At 24.4% G+C, this 23,978-nt stretch overlaps 1 protein-coding gene across 1 annotated transcript in view; it reads left to right on the top strand.

Moving 5' to 3' along the window:
* LOC132918000 (hemicentin-1-like) overlaps positions 1–15,393 on the top strand; it is a 229,942-nt gene extending 214,549 nt beyond the window's left edge. Inside the window, exons 8-9 of the mRNA XM_060979039.1 lie at positions 1,432–1,584; positions 14,388–15,393. Coding sequence (XP_060835022.1) covers positions 1,432–1,553 — 122 coding nt within the window. The 3' untranslated portion in view covers positions 1,554–1,584; positions 14,388–15,393. The remainder of the gene's footprint in view (positions 1–1,431; positions 1,585–14,387) is intronic.
* The last annotated feature ends 8,585 nt before the right edge of the window (positions 15,394–23,978 follow it).

Here is a 23,978-nt window from a genome sequence, read left to right as displayed (position 1 = left end):
TCCCTTTGAAATCCTTTTCTGAACCGCAATACCTCTAAATCTAATATAAATATTCCACATCGCTAGCAGACCTGAGTGTTAAGCTATGAATTTTCAGAACATTTACTGCGAAAATAAATCTGCCTTATACGGTTCAGAGGATAGTTTGATTGTATCCATAAAATTCTAGACGTGTGTTATGTTTTTTTCGTTTATTCCAACACCTCAAAACAAGTGATCCGTAAGCGTTTCTTCAGATCTCAACTTTTAATAGAAACCAGCAGAAATGACATTCGAAACATATTTTGAAAATAAATAGTTTTTAAACTATACTCTTGTAACCATTTGATATTTTTGACAAGTTAATGAAATTAAATGATCATAAGTAAAAAGGGAATTTCGTCATTTCGGCAGAGTAATTTCCAATTTAAAATGGACGCAGTAATTTTAACAAACGACAATTGAGTGATATTTTAACTCGTGTAATGTTGACGCCACTAAATTTAGACAAGTCAATTTCGACGCAAAATAATATAAAATCTTTAATTATATTTCTTGAATTCCTTAGCTAAACACCCTTAACCCAGTACTAGTGTGTAATATAGTTTAATACATAAACTTACCGTAACATTTTTTATTTATTCGCACTGATCAAAAGTATGTTAATTTCAGGCAACTCAATAAATACTTTTAATTTTTTCCACGGTAACTTAACAAGATTAAAAACACTGACTTAATGTTAAGACAAGCATATTATGTTATCATGTATTTTTATTTTATTTTCTATGATTGTAAAAAAACTGCTTTCTGAACCCAACATTAAAGATGTATAATTATTAATAAATAAATGAAAAAATAGGTAAATACAGTGAAATTTATAATATAAAACACAATTTGTTTTATATAAGTGTACTATCATACTATTTTTAAAATTTAAAAACATGCCATGAAGTACTTCGTGGGTTTTGAAGTTATGTATAACTATAATATTATATAGATACTCTATTTTTTTTTTCGTCAAAAGTAATGACATATGACCAATATTGACTTTATATACAGAATGTATCACAATTATTATCAGACATATTCAAACGTTATTTTTATATATAATTGTAATATATCCATGAAAAAAACGTATATAATATATTATTTTTATTTTTTTCATCGAAATTATCACGTCCCTAAATTTAGTGACGTCAAAATGTAATAATTTGAAACGTCGTTTACGCTCAATAATTGTTATTGGTCTAAATGACCATATATGTTCATTTGATATGTGCCGAAATCACCGCGTTGAAATGACGTATATTCTTAAAAAAATATATAATGAAATCCTTTTTTATATTAATATGTTAAACATTTTTATGATTAGTAATTCTTTTATTTTAAAAATAATAACTTGAATCTAATTTAGACAATATACTAATGTTTTTATTAATTTTGTTGTTTTAGAAGGAGACAATATCGCTGCAATTCAAAGACACGGAACTTCATCGAGTGCCTCTTGTGTTTTTATAATACACATTGTATTCCCGATGATAGTTGTATTACAGAGGATTGTAAAATTCATTTGAAATGAATAATTATGTACATAATCATATTAATGTAAGTATATAAATATATTAAATTAATATTTTTCTTATAAATATGCAAAGGAAACTAAGGAGAGTCTGACAATAGTTTGAGTTATAATAAATAAATCTAATACAAATAAATTCAGCTCCTAAATTAGTTCCTCTGGTCTTTTTAAATCTGCTATAAATAAGTATAGCAAATTTCCATTTCTTAAAGAAATGTATAGTGTTATGATACTAACAACATGTTGACATAACTTACTATATACCACACATAATAATCAATAGCCGAATCTCAAGCATTATTATAAAACTACTAGAAAATGTAAAATTAATAAAATATACTAAGATAAAATAATTAAGATCATTAAAAAATAAATACGAAATGCATTGCAATAATTTGTATTAATTATAATTCTTATAATTTTGGTGCAAAAATATATTATATTTTAATGTAATTTTTAACTATAATAAACGATTCGAATTTTTTAACTACTCATGATATCTTGACATTATCCAATATTAACAACTTATCGATTTAGATTGTTTTATATAAATTCATTTTCATAAAATATATTAAGTTTATAAAAATATTTTATAAAATATTGTATTTAAAGTACATAGTATTATTTTCAAACCGTTGCAGGTAAACAGCATTTGTTTCACAGATTAAATCTTGTAAGGGACCAGGTTACCGGTGAGATATATCCGTATTAGGATAGCTTTATCTCATCAATGGTTATTTAAATATTTACTTTTAAAGTTTAAACATTTAATTTTTATTTCCAAACTTAAATTTAACTACTCACAATTATTTCATGATAATTATTAATTAAAAAAATATATATAAACATAAATAAATAACTTATATTTAAAAAAATGTTTATTTAATGAAAAAATATATGTAGGTAAAATATCTAAAAAAAGAGATTTAATAATGTATTATTAGTTATTACCGTATTTAAATTAACTTTCAATTAATCTTGAAGCTTAAGAATAAATGTTTTTATCATAGTTTATTACTAACTGAATCTGAACATCGTTGTCGTGAACAATTAAATAATGCCAAAAGATTTATCCTGACGTTAAATGTTAACTATATAAATTCTTAGCATGGTCATTAGTGTGGTTTTCGGAAAATATAAAATATAGGTGTACAATAAAATATATTATATTATAATAATTTAATTATTTTGTATAAACAATGGCAGTCTAATATAAATAAAATAATGTAAGTTTTTCGTGAGACCAATAAATTCCCATGCGAGATCCTCTTTAAAATGCAAAATTCATAAATTGGTTTTAAGGTGCACATTATCGAATATAAGGTTACATATGTACCAAATTTTAAAAGTATAAGTGCAATGGACTTAACTGTGGATCATTTACACGCACGAATATTATACCTTTCAATAATATGGATAATGGATATCACGTTACCTGATTTTTTTATTACATTAAAAAAATTATTATTTTATATCTTTAGTGACATGATTTCAATTTTAAAATGTATTAGTAGAAGTGAACTTAAAATATTTTTCATCAAAATGATTATTGGTCTTTATAAAATAAATCTTTAAACAATGTTTTATTTTTTTTTTATCTCTGTTTAAAAAAATAAAATAACTTAAAAACGAGTCGTTAAAATTTTGATTTTGATACGATAGAAATTTCAAAAAAAATAACGGCATAATGATTGTTAGTAGAATATGGTGGTTCTTATTTGAAAATATAAATTTATATTTCCGCAGATATTTCTTAAGTAGTGCACAAATATCAAGCATTTGAATTTGATAATGGGCTCTTTAATTATACTTAAAATTTCCAAAAATTCTATTTTTATTAATGACATTGTTAAAGAATAAAAAGGGGTGACGATGCTAGATATATCATTCTGTATTATCTTTATTATTAAAGATTTATTAAAACTATGCTGTTTGATTATACTTTGTACTTTCTCTAATCTAAACTTTGAATTGTTTTGATTATTAAAAATAATAATTTATAAATATCAACAATTTCAGTCAAATATTATCATTTTAATCTTAAAATTATACCATAAAAAAGTTACTCTAATATTAATATATCGATTTATACATATTATGTTTCATATAATATATAATATTAATATAATATATTATATTGTACACTTTTAATTTATAAACGTAACTTATGTAGTTTTCATTATACAAGAATATATTATAGTAAACCAATAGTAAGGTAATTTATGTCTGAAATTAAATTAAAATCTCTATAAAACCTATAATTGCAAAATATCCATGTATTATTGTAATGTATACTTTTTTTTAAATTATGTTTTTAATGTTTACGAATTTTCACTGGGCATATGTGTAATTTATTAAAACGAAATAAAATAGAAATAGTTTTAGAATTTACAATACTCTGACGAAACACTGAAACAGTATATATCAGATTATTGAATTTATGTCTATGAAGTCAATTCATTTTTAGTAACAAATATTTGTTACCATTTTGAGTCGAGTATATAATATTAAAATTCTGAATCGTCTAAACGCCTCACGCAGCACAATGATAGAGTTGTCCTCGCGGGCAGAGAATATTTAAATAAAGCGATTCAGCATGTAAACATATAATATATTTATATATATTATTTTGGTAAAATTATTACGATAAACCATCGTTTTCGTTTTCGTTTCGAACTTTGTCAGAATTGTTCTCGTTCTGAACAAAATACGTTTTAGGACTAAATCTAGTTAGTCTCCGTTGTGCATTAATAACACTCATTATCGATGTTCGCAATTGTGTCGTTGTTCAACTTTAAATAGGCGAGAGATGAAATGTATAATGACGTATATTTCAATAAGTTATCATTTATTATTGCAACAAATGTCGCCAACAAAATTATATCAACTTGCCGTCATAATGGCGTACTTATGACTGAACTGTAGTTCACATGCCAATAATTGTATTCAAATAATATTGCATAAAATCGTTAAAAATATGTTTTGTATCCATTATTCCACGATTTCAGCATTACGTTTTTCAGCACAATGTCGGGCGGTTTGTATCCTGAAGTCGAATATCGATAGTTTTCTGTGAATTTTTTTTTTTAATTTTTCAGTTAAGTGGGTAGGAAAATCGTGATAAAAAAAAGTTATCCTTTTACCGAATTCGTTAGAAAGCCTCGTGCATGGAAACATGCCAAATAATTTTATCCCGTGTTAAATATCTGTATATTATTATATGGCTATATTATATATGTATATGTTTTTCGGTCCAAACTACACGACGAAAACTAATCGATTGGAGGCCGGCACCATGTGGGGCAGACGATATTAAATTTTGAAACTAATTTATTATTTTTCATAACAATTCAAGATTATTGTTGTTTGGATTTTTAATATTGCTTGGGAATCATGGTAACAGTTTAATGATTATTACTAAATATAACTACATCGGGTCAGTTTTTCATTTAAATAATATTTTTTATTTTACTTTATACTTTATAGTATTATACTTGTGTGTTGTGTAAATGCGATGTTCAAAACGTAGAGTTATAAAAAACAAAAACAAAAAACAATGAAAGTGTATTATTTTAACGATAAATAAACAACCGGTTGATACTTTTATTTAAGAAACTTCATAAATTAGCAATAACTTTACTAACAAGCTTTATATTAGATTTTATATGTCTAGTATTTGTGCACAGAATCAATGTACAATACATCCTCATGGATTTATGTGGTTTATAAAATGATGTATTTATTACAAATTAATGTTTGGTCGTATTTTAAGAGTTCATGTAATTATATTATATTTAAAAAGTAAATATCATTACATTTTTATAATAGCTATCTATCTAAAAAACGATTTTTCGTACGTAAGAAAATAAAACAAAAGATTGTCGAACTTACACAACATACAGTCATGGATATTGAGGATTAAACTTAAACTTGGAAAATATATTACATTATTTTATAGTTTTTATCCACGGGTATTATAGTAAGGTAGTAACACAAAGTATATGCGGTAGGTTAAAATAATTTATTTAGGTAAAATATGAGGGTTTTAACTGAGATGTAATAGGTACGTAGTTATTTTATTATATTTTCACTGAAAGTGTTTGACTTTTTTTTATTGTTTTTTTTTTTTTTTATGGTTATTACGTTATGGAAAGATGGAAATCTGATTAAACGATGACTTCTTGGCTAGTACAGGTTATTTGATTTATATTATTTTATTCTTCTATACTTGTATAACGTGAAGTGATTTATTGTTAATATACGAATGATATGTACCGAATTATATTACGCGAGTGCGCGTCTACATTATACACTAAGCGTATAATAACTATTACGTGTAAAATTCGAAAGTAGAACTATAGGTAAAAACACAAATATTAATATTAATATTAATACTTGTGTTAAATATAAGTTAGGCAAAACCGCAGTAACTATAATTATTTTAATAGATCACAGTAAGTATAATGGCGGCGCGACTGTGTTTTATTGGGACAAGTGTCCCAGACAAAAATTTGGTGGGTAGGTGGGTAGTTGGAAAATGTCAAAATGGCAGGTTTCATTTTTTCAATGGAACTGGATTAATTATACCTGATTTATATATATTTATATTATTAATTATATAATATGTTAATAGATTTAGTAGTATTATTTCACATTAGTATTAAAACACCGACGTGTCCCACGAATTAGAATTGTTCGCACTGCCACTGAGTATAGGTACTATTTTTAATATAGTTTTTTTTAAGATTAAACATAAATACAGAAGAAGCCTTTTATTAAAAACACGGATAATTGATACAATGGTGTTATTGAAACAAAATGCTTAGTGATAGTCCGGCCGTAGGTATACTAAAACATATTTAACAATTAGAGACAAGGTATATAAATATTATAATACTACTAAGGTACTACATAATTGTATCGTTAATGTTGATACGTGTCAATACTGAATTCCACTTGTCTAATTAATTTCGTTTATTTTTTACTGTTCTTTGTATTCTGTGTCGTAAGTACAGTATCTACTATACTATTTACTGTTATCGTTTAAGTTCAGTTTCGGCGTGCGTACGATACAATTAGTGTTTTGGCTTCAGAAAAATTATTCGTATGAAAGCATGGTCATCAAGTTACTAGACTAAAAAAAACAGATATCGATACATATTTTGCATAAAAGATACATAATTTTTTTTTTGTTCGTAGTAGATATATTTTATTAAATTAGATAGATTACATTTTTTTCATAAGTACCTAAATAAACCAATCGCTTATTATAAAAACAATCGGTTAATTAACACATTTCATTTTGGTCCAAAAGTGTTCTTAATAAGCTGCTTCTACTGCAATAAATACATATTAAATATAATATAAAATATAACCGTACAAAATAATACGAGTATATAGTACCAAGTATCGTAGGTAAATCGTGTTTCGTACATATATATATATATATATATATACGTTTTGATGAATAGAATGCTTATATTTTTTCCTTCTTCACTGTAAATAGTTATTTGTAATTTGAGAAATATCTGTCTATATTGTGGCATTGGATTCGATGAACGATAATACTACTTAGATTATATAATGCTATATTATTTGTTTTATAAACGGTAAGTTGGTCAGAACTTAAGTCGACGGGTAAATTGATTATGAGAGGGATTTATGAAATGTACACAATAACTTAAGTGTATGATGTGGTAACCAGACACAGCGCGTTGTCGCACTTTACCTCGTACAACAAGGTCAAGGACACCGTAACTTATTGATAATACGGGATTTATATACTTTGAGTTTACTTTAATATTTAAATATGAACATAAAATGATTTGTTTCACGGAAGAATATTATACTGATATTTGAATTAGGACGACTTTTGACCTAACGAATACGAACTCTAAAGTACGAATACTAAAATTCAAAGTAAACTTCAAAGCTATAGGCAATATTTTATGAAGTTAAGTTCTCCTAGTCACAAATTCCCATAAGTAGAATATAATTAAGGCTCATGATTATTTATATATTCATAATAATATGATTTAATGGTATGAAATATGTAATTTTTCAGTTAATTTAAATAACAATATAAAACAGATGCTCACAAAATAGTTTAAATAAAATCATTTGCAGTGTTGACGACAATAATATTTGTCTGTTCAACTTACATGGAACATAATGTGAGTATTAAATATTAAATGAGGTTTCAATTTCAAATGTGTGTACCTAAATAATTGAGAAAATTGATATTTTAAAAGATCATATTATAAGTATTACTTTTAAGCATTACTTTTCAAAATAACAAAGAAAAACAAAAAAATAAAAATATTTACGCAATATTGTTTTTTGACTAAATCGATTTTATATTCGTATTTTTGTTGTAATTAAAAATTAAATAACCGCAGGTGCTTAATAGTTTCATAAAATATTTTTATAAATGTTTTATAAGCATGATATAATTTTAGACATTTATTATAAAAAAAATAGAAAGTACATTAATAAAATTATTTTTTAAGTTAAAAAGTTTAAAAATGTAATTCACTGTTTCTTATAAATTATTCTTAAAGTAAGAATTTTGAAATAGAAAAAAAATGTATATGTGTGCTTTTTCGAAAACATTTAAGTTTTAATTATTGATAAAACTGAATATTTAACTTAAAAATAACGATTTTTATTTTGATAATTAATATTATTTATTTCAGTGCCTAAGTTTTAATTAAAAAACTATTTATCGTAGAAATTTTTAACTATTCAAAATATTATTTTAATTTATTTATATCATGAACTTATTAACGTCATTATACGGTACATTGGTATTGACTTATAACTTGGGCAAAGAACACCCTAGTATACTAATATATACCCACATAACCCTAAAAAAATATAAAATATGCAAACACTTCTTTACTAAAAAACCTTAAATTATGCACACTCAAAATTTTCACTGAAAGTTTTCTTTGTGACTTAATAAATAAATATTGAAAATAATGAAATATTAGATAAGACAAATTTTAAATAAGATATGGACAATACCTAAGTCAGTATAAGAGTTTATACTTTAATATTCAATCGACATGCAGCTACTGTAATAAAAAAGAAAGATATTCTCATAAAATAAAAAAAAATATTCTTTATATAATTGTGCAAACCAAGTATGCAAATACTATAAATTCTCTGTTTTACTAATAAGTTAATATAAAGAATATATGATAGAATATCGTTTTTAATATTTTTTTTTTTTGAAAAAAAAAGTTCAATCTGTTATATTACTAGTTGTAGGAAAATAAATTACTAGTAATTTATGTTAAATGTGTTAAATACAAAATATTACAGTCGACATTTTATTAAGAAATTTTTAATTTCTTTGTGTTCATTACATTTTATAAGTTCCAAAAAATGTAATGACTTTCAGTATTATTTAAATAAACATCAGTTTAAGTTATTAATTTTTGAATAACGTAAGTCATGTTGCACTACACACCTTACAGATTATTACATACCATAAGATCTATAATTTCTTCGTATTTTGTTGAACTAATTATATTATATTTTTAAAAGTTATAATCATGTTAAGACGTTAGTTAAATAAAATTTCGGATTTTTTTTTTGTTAGTTATAATTATGAATTTTATTTAAACTGAAAAAAATATTGCGATCTATCGTAGTATTTTATGTATGTCATGTTTAGGTTTTAATATGAAAAGTTTAGTGTTTGATCATTCATAAAATCTCGACGTGAAATAAAGTGTAAATTAAGTGTGTGTAATTTTCATTCAACTAACTATATGTCTAAGAGCAACAAAGAGCAATAGTCAAAAAAACATGGATTTTACCTGCACCAGTGAGGTGAGATTTTAATCCCTGGATCAAAATTTCACCGGATCAATATGTCCCGTCACTAATGCGTCATTAGAATTATTTTTTTTTTGCTCATGGAGATTTAAAAATACACTCCATTTGAATTGTTCAAATCAGACGTAATAAAAAAAAAAATTGAAATAATTTGAATTTATAAATAGTATTTATTTATGACGTGCAAATGATTAAATATTTGCCAAGTGTTGTAATTTGTTATTTTAACGATCGAAAAAAAAAACAGTCTTACGAAAATTATACGTAACTGTTTAACATATGTGTTTATCTGTATTCAATTCACAGAAAATTTATAATTTATTTATTAAAATATTATGAAATACCAAAAATAAAATAAAATAAAGATGAGTTTCCAAGCAATATTTCCAATGTAAGCGTGTTAGTAAATACTAAATATGCATATTTTGTTACTCAAATACATTTAACGTAGAACGTATGTACTTAATTTATTTTATTTTCAAATCAAAAATATATCTAGCCATCCAATTAAAAACATATTCATATTTGATTAGAAGTCATTAAATTTTATAAAAATAAATTATATAATAATATTCAATATTTTTTTTGTTTTTTATTATAACTATGAAATGTAATTTTATTGTAAATAATAAAAAAAAAGATTATAAATAACAATTTACAATCAACAGAATTTTAAATTGACCCACATTTTTTTAATACGGTACTATTTTAACTATTGATATTTACTATGTTTATTTCAAATAAATCATAGTTATTTACCATTAACCAAACATCTATTTTTCATCGATATATCTTTATTTTAAACTTATATAAAATAGTTATCATCATAATTCAAATTTATAGCATTTCGTAAATGTTGAATTACGACAAAAATATAATGCTGCGTCACTTGCTTAGTACCTAATTGAAGAATATTTCAACCAGTAAATAGATATAATATAGTTTTAAATGAGATACATTCAAATTATCTCCAGTATAACCTTCAAATCGGCTCCCATGATTTTTTTTTTAATTTTAATGATTCTTTAATCTAGTTTTGCTGGCCATTTTTTTGAATAATTGATTAAAATATAATATTAACATAAATATTTCAAATTTGCTAAAGTTTACAATTTTCAAAAAAATATATTTTTTTTTCGAATTTACATTAAAAAAAGGAATTATATACCTTATAAGGAACTTTATAAATTATATAAAATTTAAATCATAAAAATAATCCAGTATGATGTTATAGAAAAAATATAGACTTTATACAAGTGTATAAAAAATTCTTAAAATCAGAAAAAAAATTGAATAAATGTATAACTTAAAAAAAATGTGATCATTCTTGGTGAATAACTTTGTATATATTATATATATATAAATATTATTGTTATAAAATACTTTATTTTAAATTTCTTTTATAATCATTTAATACTTTTTTTTATTGCATGCCGTTGTATTCTATGTCTATATATTTGCATTACTACAAATACACAAAGTAATTGGGTATAATGGATTTTACAATTCTCCCTTACATAATATTGTAATAAACGGACGAGAGAAAAAGATTAATATTAATATTATAATACTCGAATCTTATGCTACAATAATTCATAAAATGATCGTGTTACAATGAAATATTTTTACCACAAAATATAAAAACAGAATTTATTATGACGTATTATGATCATGATAATATTAAATAAACACGAATGAATAGAGAACATGCGTATAAATTAATAACAAAAACCAATCGTAGTGAGTTTCAAATGCCTAAGAGATCTCCGGTAAGTTGGTATTATTATACGGAAATGTTCATCTCTCCGGTGTAATGCATTTTAATTTATTGAAATATACTCTACGGCTAAATATTTAACTTTGACCTTATTTCTTTACCAAGACTACAAGAGTAATGTTCTGACACAGAAATAATGTTTGGGAATATGAAATTTGGTTTCGTTTTGAAAATCAACGTTGAATTCAAACGTGAATGCTATTTAAGCTTCGTTACTGAGGATATTTTATGTCGAAAAAAAAAGTACGAAACGTGAAAATTATATTATGTCTATCACGTAATCGGGCAAATGCAATGTCATCTATCTCGTTGAAAATCTTCATAATGATGATTTATTGATTTCGTATTTTTTTTCATCCCCACTTTATTATTGATACTATTATTCAAAATTCAAATATGTTATTTATTATACCACGCTCTTCATAAAATCTTATATTATAATATTCTCCTGATATGATATCGAAAGAATTATTATGAGATAGGTACCATGCAAAAAAAATAATTCAGTCAACTAATTTTTTAGAGATTCTGTTATAGGTTTTATTTTCAATTATATATATTTATGAATTATATAAGCACATTTTTATTTTTATTCGGTTACTTTTTTTCGATTTTTTTTATTTTTATTTTTTATACCTATTGTTTGTAGCAGTGCCAAATCGAACGGTTCTCACGTTTTTCCAAATAATCTATCACATATTATGTGTTGTCAATTGACTGATTATTATTACTTTTTACAGTATAAAAATATGTGTTGATAGTTTGAGAATAATCTATTTAAAATGGATTACGGTGCATATAGTTTTTTACGTTATAATCATTAATAATTTCATCTGCAGTATAATATTTACAGCTCAACATTGGATTTGCATAACGGTACACAACATTTTTTTTTAATTCATTAGTTGTATGAGTACATTCTATGTACGCTTCTAATAGTCGTATATAATGTAATATTATACGTGTATACGACTCCACGATGTATTCAGAATACCTTGAGGGCATCTCAAGATCTTCATCAACATACTGTCCTATTGATATTGCATATATGGGTACTCTGATTATGATGTATTATTACTTGTGGAAATGTACATAACCCCGACATCAGATAGGTATATCCAGGTCCAATATTACAGCAATGTCTTTGTTGGTGAAAGCTTTTGCGTAATTTGAAATGATTCTAAAATTATTCTGCACGTGACATCTGTAGGCGAACGTCGTGGAAATAAAATATTTGTGTGTGTAATATATTAATATACGTACCAGTACGATTTTTAACACATATTTCGTGGCAATGCTTATTATTATACTTCGAAATGAACCATATGTTTTACAAACTTTTTAAAATTAAATTAAAATGTAAAATTCCTAAAAAAAAGTTATTATAGTTATTATAAGTTCAGTTCTGCAAAAAAACTTACTATTGAATTTTATATCATACAAACATGTATTTATTTTAAAGTCACGCCACGTAGTGATATGCACGAAAAAGAAAAAAAACGTTAAATTTCAATCAAATTGTATAATCTATACTTTAATAAAATTATGCACTAGAAAAGTAACTAAATAAATCTGTAAAAACATTATTCCTAATTGCGTCGATTGTAACTTTTAAGGTAGGTACAATGGTCTTAAGACGTTGGTAAAAGGTACACGTCGTTTTATTTTCGGAAGAATAATGTGAAATTTCTTTATGTTTTTATATATTTTTTTTTATCATACTTGTGTATATGTATGTGTATTATTTTATTTTCAACTGAAAACGTGATAATTTTAAACATAAATAATATGAGTTGTGAAACACAAAATAGAACACCAAATAAATAAAATTATTTTCTTTCTAACCAATAAAAATATATTACTTATTTACGACTGTACTAATAAAACAACAACCGATGAATAATATTTCGAGAACACGTTTTACTACGAATTTCATGAACTAAATGCAATCAAAGTCTATACTGACATGCTATATTAGAAAATTTTTTAAATTATTTTTAAAAATACATGATAAATGTGTATGTATTTAAAGTTTACAATTTTAATTCTTTTTTTTTTAAAATATTTTATAGACATTGTATATTTTATAGAAAATAATATTGTTTATTTTCACTTGATTTAGCTCAACAAAATAAAATTATTGTAAAGGGGCGACATACGATATTATAGTAACAATTATTATTTAGTATATTATTATAGGTGTTATCATTAAGTCAGTGCCTTTTGTCTAAAAATCTCGTATACCGACATGTTTAATTAACATTCATTGTCTGTATTATCGAAAAGGCGTGTCAAGATTGGTAGTTAAATTCAAATATAATATTATCCAGTATTAACGTACTATCTTTAAAAATGTTTAATGATATATTTTAAAAACGCCTATTAACTTAATAATTATATACTTTCTACGGTGGTCAATGACTAAATTTGTAAATATTTAAGACGTGTTATTAAATACAAGCAATTGTAAAAAATTAACACTTTATTTAATTAACACTTAATTAAAATGGTACATTTTTTTTTTTTAATTAATTACAGCTTAACGTAATTATACGTTGATATATTTAAAAAACATAAAGAATCCATTATAAATATACTGTCTAGATAATCATGGCAACACAAACATAAAGAACGGGTTGGTTATCGAGACAATACGATTAAAAGTATAATAGTTTTCACACATAAAATTAAATTTAAAAATAATTCACGATAAAAAAATAATGATATTGATGCAACCTGCAGAGATATTATGTTGCAAGTGTGCAAGCCAGTAGAGCGAAAATTATAATATTTTTATTACACGCAAATTATAGTTTTACGACCTTATTCGGTCAAATAAAAACAACTATTTTTTTGATTTAACTATTTTACAACTAATTAAAACTTAACATACATACATTTTATATAGATATAAAATATGGTTGAGTAAAAATAAATATTATAAATTATACAATTAATGCTATGTTAATAATAACAACTTTAAACAAATAGTATATCTTATAAGACTATAAGAATTTCTTTAAGTTCTTAAAAATATCAAACTGCGTTTTCAAATATATTTATGAACTTTAATTAGTAGACTTATAAATTTAGAGTAACATTGTTATAAATTATACTGAATAATATGCTAAAAGAACGCTAATTACATTTATATTATTTTATTAAGTAGAGTATAATCTAACATGTTATTATGCTTTTTATTTTCAGCTGATATGGAACAAACATCATTTATAAAATAGCTGCGAAGTCGTACAATAATGATGAATTGTTTAACATTACTCTTTTGCTGAATTACAGTTTTTGAGTTATCGTGAATATATTTATAAACATAAGTGTTAATTAAATATTCATGCTATAAATTTCAGTATTTAAGTTTTTTTTTTTTTATAAAAATATATAAATATATTAATGTAAATTATAATAATTTATCGGTTTAAAATGAAATATTTACTAAATTCTATATTGTAGTATACCGGAGAAATGAGAATGTAAAAGAAAAGGATAAACATGGTTCCAAATGAAATGAGAATATCTTCAATATAAATTATCTTTCTATAAAGTTAAGAATTTTGTTATCCAATTCACCATATAAAATTTATATTATGTTTTAATTAGACAAAGCTAAATATTGTGATTCCTAACATAAATGGTTTTTTTTATATATATTATATTATTGATTATATAATTTATGTTTATATTAAGTATTTTTAAAAATTGTACTAAGTTTTTGTTATCATTATTACAATACAATTGTTTTAAATAGTTTACTATAGCTTAGTTAACTAAAAATGTATAATTAAAATCCGTTATTGTTATTGTTTGAACCATGTTATAAGCTGACTATGCTGTTATGAAAAAATATCACCATTACTTTCTTACGCTATATAATAATACACAGAAAATAGGTAAACAAAAAAATGTGTATGGTTTTACGTCCAAATGTATCTATGAATATTGTCATAGTATATTTTCCCAGAAAAAAATGTTATACTTTATTTACCCGTGTATCTTTCTTATAATTTAATGTATATAATAATATAATATAATTAATTTGTTTTATTTATCAATGAAAATGTTAAAAATGTTAAAAATCAGTGTGACTTCTATGGCATGAAGCCGGCCACTCGATTAATGTCTAGTGTTGTAAATAATTAGTTTTCAAAACTTGAATGTTGTTTTGAATTTAATAATATAACGTTGAACAGATGAATAACCATTGTGTATATAATTATATTATTTCGTTAAATTTCAGGTTTTAAAACGTTCCAACGTGTATAAATTTGCATTAGTTTTGCAGTATGCACATCTCTTGAAAAAAAAGTAATTATTTTATTACTTATAAGTTATTATAGTTAATGTATATTCTACGTATTTAGTGCTTCAATAATCGGTTTAATTAAAAAATAAAACAAATTTATGACCTCGGGACGACGAAGGTAAGTTATCATACTTTATAAAATATAATAACACATAATTTTCTAGTAATCTTATCAACGACCCAAATGCAAATATCGTGAATGAAAAATCATTCGTCCAAAAGGTATAACTGGATAAATTAATGTTACACGGAACTAATGAAGGAAATTAGTGATGTGTAGCCAGATTGAACCATATTAGGTACCTACAGTACTCATTCGTTTGATCAGGCCAACTCTACATAGTTTCATAAACCGATAATGAATCGTCGACAAGTATCAATGGACACGATATACTCTGAGAGTTGTCTGTATCTAATTATTGAGGCATTCGAAGTATATGACAAACGTGCCACTAATAACAGAAATTATCATGAGTCCGTTTTTTATTTAATTTTTGCATGCAAAATCCAAAAGTAACCTATTTGTTTGTTTTCCTAAAAATGATTTTTATCGGTAATCTCTGGAGCTATGAAGTAATAATTGTGTCCGAGCAACTACCATGTCGATTAAATATTTTATTGTCTTCAATTTTTTTAATTATTAAATGGTTCCAATATTATATTAATATATTATAAATGTGCCAATCAATGTAAGAAGTACAGACATGATTCGATTACGAAACTTAAAAAAAAAAACAGAATACTTAAAATTAAAATCAGTGGTTTGAGATAAGTTTTTTTTTTTTGTAAAATATATAATTACAACAAGTAATAATATACTTAGATTAGACTAGATTAATAGGAGCCTTAAATTTCAACAGTTAATAATTAAAATTAATTCAAAGCAAATAATATCGTATTGTTAGTGATACAATCACTTCAAAATTATGATAAATATTAGATAATATAAACATGAGTATTTAAAGATTTCACTTTAGACTAATAAAATAGGTGCATGGTTTTTAATTTATACAGTGTATTTTATTACCATTATTATAATATTATAATATAAATATATCGATGATTAAAAATATTAAATTATTCTGTAATATATTATACACATTTATATAAAACTAGGTATGTAAAAACAAATTATAAATTTATTTAAATCGAATTTTGTTTGAGGGAAGGGTAAAAAAGTGGCATTAAATTGGTTATAAGAAAAAATGATTTAAGACATTTTTAATTATTTATTATAAATATAATATTATTATTCTTAAAAGGACGCCATACACACATGTACTGTCTCTGTCAAACTAACGTAAATCATAACGAATTAGCGTTTAGCATAACATATTTTATAATGTTAGCTTTAATACTAGAGTAAATTTAGCTATTATCAAGTTTAAAGGTAAAAATATTATCTAAAAAAATGACATATGGTTTTATTCATATTATCATTTTAAAGTGAATTATGGGCATTTTAATGTTTTAATATTTTACATAGGTATACATAGGTACTCACTTTAAAATGTATTATAATATCAATGATGCATATTATGTCATTTTCTAGATAAAATTCTTACTTTTAAATTTGATGATAGGTAAATTTACTCTTATTTTATTAATTAAAGCTAAGATCAAAACATTTGTTCTGCTAAACAAAGATTTGTTATGTTTTACGTTAGTAAGACAGAGACAACACATGGCCTCCTTTCAAGTAACATACAATATGTTACTTGTTTTTCTAATAATGTTAAACTAATTAATTACATTTTTCATTGCATTCTCCGTAAAGATTTCTAAATCTAAAATATATACGTATAAGTATCTTTATGTTTTAGATCACCATGACTTGTTAGCCCAACAAACTCAACTTCGAACTGGAAGCTTTTTATCCTGTCTTATAAAGGTGATTTTATTTAAATTCTAATAATATACATGCATAATGATTAAATACGTGTTAAAGAAAATTCTGAGCACAAATCAATATTTTTACAGTTTTATATGGAAAAAATATGGATATAATATAATATTATATGGAGTTATAACCAATATTTTTTGTGAAATTAATGAAATATGACACGTTATATTGTACAATGTTATTAATTTATAGTAATTTTTATGGTTTTTGCTAATATTTTATTAATAATAATAATAATAATAAAAAAAATACAGTATTAAAATGTTGTTTTCTCACACATAAGACGGCGCATCATGTAGGCAAAATTACTACGCTCGAGTGTAGAAACACAAGTTTAGTATTATTTTCAAGAGACATGGTAATGACTAATTAATTATTGTATAAGAAAGCTATAGTTTTGAATAATATGCTTACTAATTAGATTACAAATTTTAATTTATTTAACCAGGCACAGCTTATTATTACTTAAGAGTCGTATTAAATACATTTTTTACTATTCAAACTAAGTTTATCATATACATAATATTACTAGATTTGTTAATTATTAAATTCTAAGCGGATAGATCAATGAATAGGTTTAACAAATACGCACGGGGAAATTTTTTCTACCTATTTACTAATATCAATAGATGTTATAGAATATAGATGTTACAAAATAATTGTATTATAATTTTTTATAAAAAATAACATTTATAGCCTTTTTTAAAAACCTTTGTTTATAAGCAAAATAATATTGAAAATTTAATACAAATTGCTTTTATATCAATATCGAAAAAACAATCACATTTTTGTTATAAGCTCTTAAAGTTAAAAAATTAAAAACAGTTGTTAAAAACATAAAAAAAATCACAAATAATATTTTGCAGTTGAAACTTTTAATTTTAAAAGGTAAAGCTTAAAAAATGAATACATGGTTCTTGATAAAACAATTTTACGGAATACTATACATAATAATATAAAAAATACAGAGATTAAAAATAAAAGTATGATTTATAGGGTACAATTTTATTTTGGAAATAACAATTTTAATGTCATATAAACTAACAGTTTTGTTTAATTTTTAGTTGTTATTATATTTCCTTTATACACTTTGCAGACTTATTTAGTAACATTAAATATTATTGTTATAATAATTTAACAATTGTAAATATAAAATGTATACATATACGTATATATATACCTATTATAAATTACATTGTAGGTTTAATAAATTTAAACAATAAACAGTTAGTAAAGTATTATGCTATTAACAAGGACAAAAACTGTATTAATCTATATGACTGTTGTATATATTTATAATCACATAATATATATTATATTATGAATTTAATATTAAAGATTCTAATGAATAAATATTCAAATTATGAAATATTTGGTGATGTAAACAGTGAATGACTACATTCTGTAGACAGTACTTTAAAAATATTTTAAAAAACATAGACAGTATAGAAAAATCATATTTCAGTAAAAATAAAAGGTTATTAGTTAAGCCAGCCTAATATAGCAAATATTATGCCGATACCACAAAACGATTATTGTAATAAAGCGCTAATGACACGTTGAAAGGATGCGTACATTCTAAAATGGGTCAGTTGTCAGACGTACGTGGGTAACCGATGATCTGACACGAATAAGTGTACTTTAATTATGTGATTGTTTAATTTTAATAAAAGGTTTCAGTACGTATATATTTAATGTTTACTTTTTTTCTCTTGTAGTAAGAAATAGTAACATTACTTTGCTCTGCTTTAATCTAAAAACGATTAATTATTGGTTGTTAAGGATTGAAGGAAATAGTGAAGTAATCTTAATGAAAATTTAAAACTTAACTGAAACCGGTTGGTTTTTTTTTAATTTTTCAAATGTATGCAGTAGTACACCGGTAAAAAGGATGTTTACGATAGTTACCATACTTTTAATTTATACAACATAGAATATATAATTTTCCCTTTTAAAACTAATGCGTGTCTCGAGTACTGATGTCCAACTCGTTCAATCAGGTTTTTTCACAATTTAATTATCCACTAATCGTTTGCAACCTCTACGAAAAGTTTTAAACAAATTAAATTTGGTAAATTTTAATTATTATTTATTTTAAAAATTAAATCCTGTAATTAATGTGACTATTATACAATAGTATTCCAAAAGGAAAAACTAAGAATAAAATAAAATATATTTGTATTTTTAACTTAAACAATATTGAACATTATACAATTATAAATAATATGCAAATTGGTTTAAACCCAGAAAATAACAAATAAAAACATTTATTAGAGTGCCATTTAATCGGCTACCACTTACCAGAGACTTAGCCAATTTATGTTATCTAAAAGTTTTAGATAATCAAGTTAAATTCGAATAGAATATTAACTCCTTTAGACATAATCAAATTTGTCTAAACGTCATAAAGAAACCGTACGTCTTTTGTGAGTGTAACGTGTTCAATCTAAAAAAGTGAGTGACAGAGATAAGTGTCTGTTTTACTATAGGTATTCAGGATGCCATTTCTATTCGATCATCAAAAAAAAAAAAAAAAAAACATTTTTTACAAGTACATTGTTGAGAGCGACTTAACAAATAAGACCTCAGCCACGACAATAAAGGATTACGAGAGCTATAAATCTTGGGCTTATGGATCAACGACAAATGATTAACGAAATAAATAGCTTTTTTCAAATCTACCGAATTTATATATGACATCAACTGGACCAAAAGCCCAAACTATTAACAACAAATTGAGAATATGTCTCTTATAACTTACCTTTTGTCTTTTCTTATCATTTTTCTGTAATCAAGTTAATTTACATCATAAAGAGTTATGCGTTTAGTAAAAAATTTTTAATGCAATTGGCCATAATGGTATACTACATATCAATAACTATTATTTGAAAATAAATATTATATAAGTTCTTAGGTAATAGTGTATTAATTGGGTTGTGTTGCAATTATATTTATAGCTGAATACGGTTAGTTATAGAAAATTCACTATGACATTAGAAAACATAAACCATTTTATATGTTGGAAAAGTGTGCTCGAGTTGTATTCTATTTAAAGCAATTTAATATAAAGACGTCTTATCTACTTTTATATTCAATTAAATTAAACAGACTTATTCAAAGATCCAATAAATTAATTTCAAAGATGTCTATTTTCCTTTTAACAATGTTTCACACTTAGTGTAAACAGAATTAATGAAATATTTGAATACAGCAGTCATTCCTAAAATTTCCGAGGTTATTTTCCAATTTAATTTCATAGGATGTAGTGATAAGTTATTTGAACAATGCTGTTCTATAAACTACTCTCGGGTTATGATAAAGGTATTATAAATTAAATAAGAACGTATATAAGAGATAATAATATGTACGCTTGAATATTTCCTGATTGATTACCTGGCTAGAACCTATCCATGTATGGAAATAAAGTTAAACGTGAGAAGAGTAAAATATGTATAAAAAAAATACCAATTACTCAAACAACTATTTACAATGTTACGATAAAATCGTTTGATTATATCTGTTTAAACGTACAAAGCGGCCTTAAACTTGTAGGTATAGTTGCACGCATTGTTTTATAATTATGTTTAAAATCTTCGTTAGCTAGAAAACTTCGTTAAAAAAATCATGTATTAATTAGTTTTACTTTTTTTGGGAGGGGGGAGGAACGTTTTATTGAAACTTTTTAAAGACATCAGCTTCAGTGGAAAGACATCAAAACAATATACTGTAAGGAATTAATATCATATCGCACATTCATAAATAATAATGATCCACTTATGAGGAGTAATCGAATCGAAGATAAATAAGTAGATGATTTATCGATGAGTTAAACGCACACGAAATAACTTGTCATACAGACACAGTAGATATATCTGCGTTTTCAAAGAATAAGAAAACATTAAATTGATACAAACAATAATAATAAGGAAGCGTGTTTTCTTAAGGATTCAGTTACACGAACCAAAAACGAGAAATCGATATATATATAATATTATATTTATAACATAACGTCGGATAATTAACCGTTTTATACTGAAACACTAACGGGAAACGGCATTTTAGCACGACTTATACGACGGTTAGAGGCTAAATGTCATGCGGAATAAGATAAAATACCTTACGGTTATTACATCAAGCCATCAAAAAATATTACACGACTCTCATACACTCGGTGGCGGCGCAACTAATAGTCGGTTGAACATCGGGCTGAATTGAACACGTCATAATACGATTTCGCAGGATAGTGTACAGTTCAAATGTCTGCGCGGAAATGACGGAAATAATGGTGTAACGTCAACCGTCGTCTGATCGGGATGATGGCGTTCAACACTTTATACGGCCATCGTCGTGAATAGTAATTGACGCGGTAGTGACAAAAAAAAAAAAAAAAAAAAAAACGAGAGCAATTAAAATCATATTATTGTTTTCAAAAAATTCATAGTGACGATATCGTAGGTAAAAACGTAATACGATATTACGATACGCCGGACGTTTATTTTTTGAGAAATGTTAATATAGACCGTCGACCTGACACGTCATATAGTTCATTACTTTATTCTATCGGAATAATTTATTATTTTTTTTAAACTTAATTTTAATAAGATCTTTTTAAAAAAAAATGTTCATAAAATATTATATGAATCAAAACCGGGAAATGCATATTTCTCCAACAACTAATAAGGATTTATGTGCATTTATTACACATTCATCAGTAGTTGTTATTAATAACACCGAGGGCATTGCATTTTTCTCGACGCATTTTTTATTCTTTTGGTAAGAATAATATTTTACTTTCTTAATTTTGAACAAATATAAAACCATAGATTTTATTCAAAAATGTAATCGAAATTTTTTAATCCACGAAAATATTACACGAACTTCAATAATTGATATTTCATTATCGTGTTTAAAACATTACACAATTATAAATAACACAATAGGTATTGCATAAAATATTTTGTAATTTTAATTTTATTACAACAAGATCAGGGATTGTATAATAGTTGTTAGTTAAAATATACTTAATTCAACTTTAATAGCATAGATCAAACTTGTGATACGAAATATTATTAGATAACCCACGATTATTATACTTTGACTAACTTCTCAATTATTATAGTTTGATACGTATAATATTATGCATTAAACAGTCGCAATCCTGAAAACACGCGAATGAGTTCAAGTATCAGTTTTAATTGTCTTACGTGTTTTCGGAGAACTATAATAATCGTTTAAGTAAAAATATAATACAAATGTTTACGTGAAAAAAGTTTTGTGTTCAGAGAAAGTCCTTGTATTCCGTTTCAAACGATATATTTAAAACACTTCTTATCGTTATCGATTTTTTTTTCTCGAAATGACCCTAAATATACAGAAAATTTAAAATTATTTCGTTTAATATTATTGGATTAAAACTAAAAATACCGAGTATAAATCTAAATCAAACACTCGCCGCAAAATAAAAGTAATGTAAATTCATGTTTGAATAGCTAATGTTATTAATAATGCGTTTGCTTTTATGCTGCAGCCGAGAGACACGCGTGTGCTTCATTCAAGGACATTATTTTTAATTGCACAACATTTAAATTTTAAATGCTTTTTAATGGCCGTAGCTCAATTTTTTTAATAAAGAGTCTCCGAATACGATTACTCTAATCGTTAGTGTTATTGTTGTATTTTTATGAAATGGACCGTGTCGTTCAAGCTACTACATACCAAATTTTGACTACCATCATTAAGTATCTATTATCCATAAATTACAAAATAATTAAAACATGTAATGTCTCGACATTTTTAAAAATGAAAACAAAAGTCAAACGATTTAAATCATTGTGTAAATGCTCGTGTACGAGATTTTAAGCTAACGATCGTTTGACTTATTAGCTATCGCAAAAATAATATTTAAATAAATTTAAAGTTCAACGTTTAAACAAAAAACCTTCATCAATTAAATGAAAAAAATATCAAAGATTATTATTAATACCCACGTGCTCTGTATTCTATTTGAATTTTTTTTTACTTTACATAAAAATTAATATAATTGAAAACAACTATAAAAAAAAAAAAAACTTATCGCTAAGTCTTGCATTATGAATCATGATATAAGCAGATTATATCAAATAATTATACAATGCAAACTAACTTAAATACGTTATCTGTATTGAAAATTATGAATAGAATACCATTATAACGAGAAACATAAAAAAAATTGTTTGATAGTTATATTAATACCTTAATTAAACACGTGGTCTATTCCGTCATCAATTATAAACAATCCTATTCTTCTAGATTGTCTTCAAATAATTCATTATACTCTCAGAACCAAACCATTAACAACACCTCTCTCTAGTTGTCGGTATAATATCCAACACAAACCATCAATAAATACTTTAAAACGCATTTTCTGTTAGTTGAACTCTAATAGTGTTATATATTATACATCGACTCGGTAAATATACCACTAAAACTAAATTGAATCGAATATTTTGAATTTTGAAATTTGAATATATTTTTTATCATAAGCCCACAAAATGTGATGGTATGGCTTATTTATATTATAGAATATAATATAATATAC

The sequence above is a fragment of the Rhopalosiphum padi genome, chromosome 1, assembly GCF_020882245.1.
Source record: "Rhopalosiphum padi isolate XX-2018 chromosome 1, ASM2088224v1, whole genome shotgun sequence".
NCBI classification, from domain to species: domain Eukaryota; kingdom Metazoa; phylum Arthropoda; class Insecta; order Hemiptera; family Aphididae; genus Rhopalosiphum; species Rhopalosiphum padi.
The sequence above is the reverse complement of the archived record's forward strand: the minus strand, read 5'-3'. Positions and strand labels throughout refer to the sequence as shown.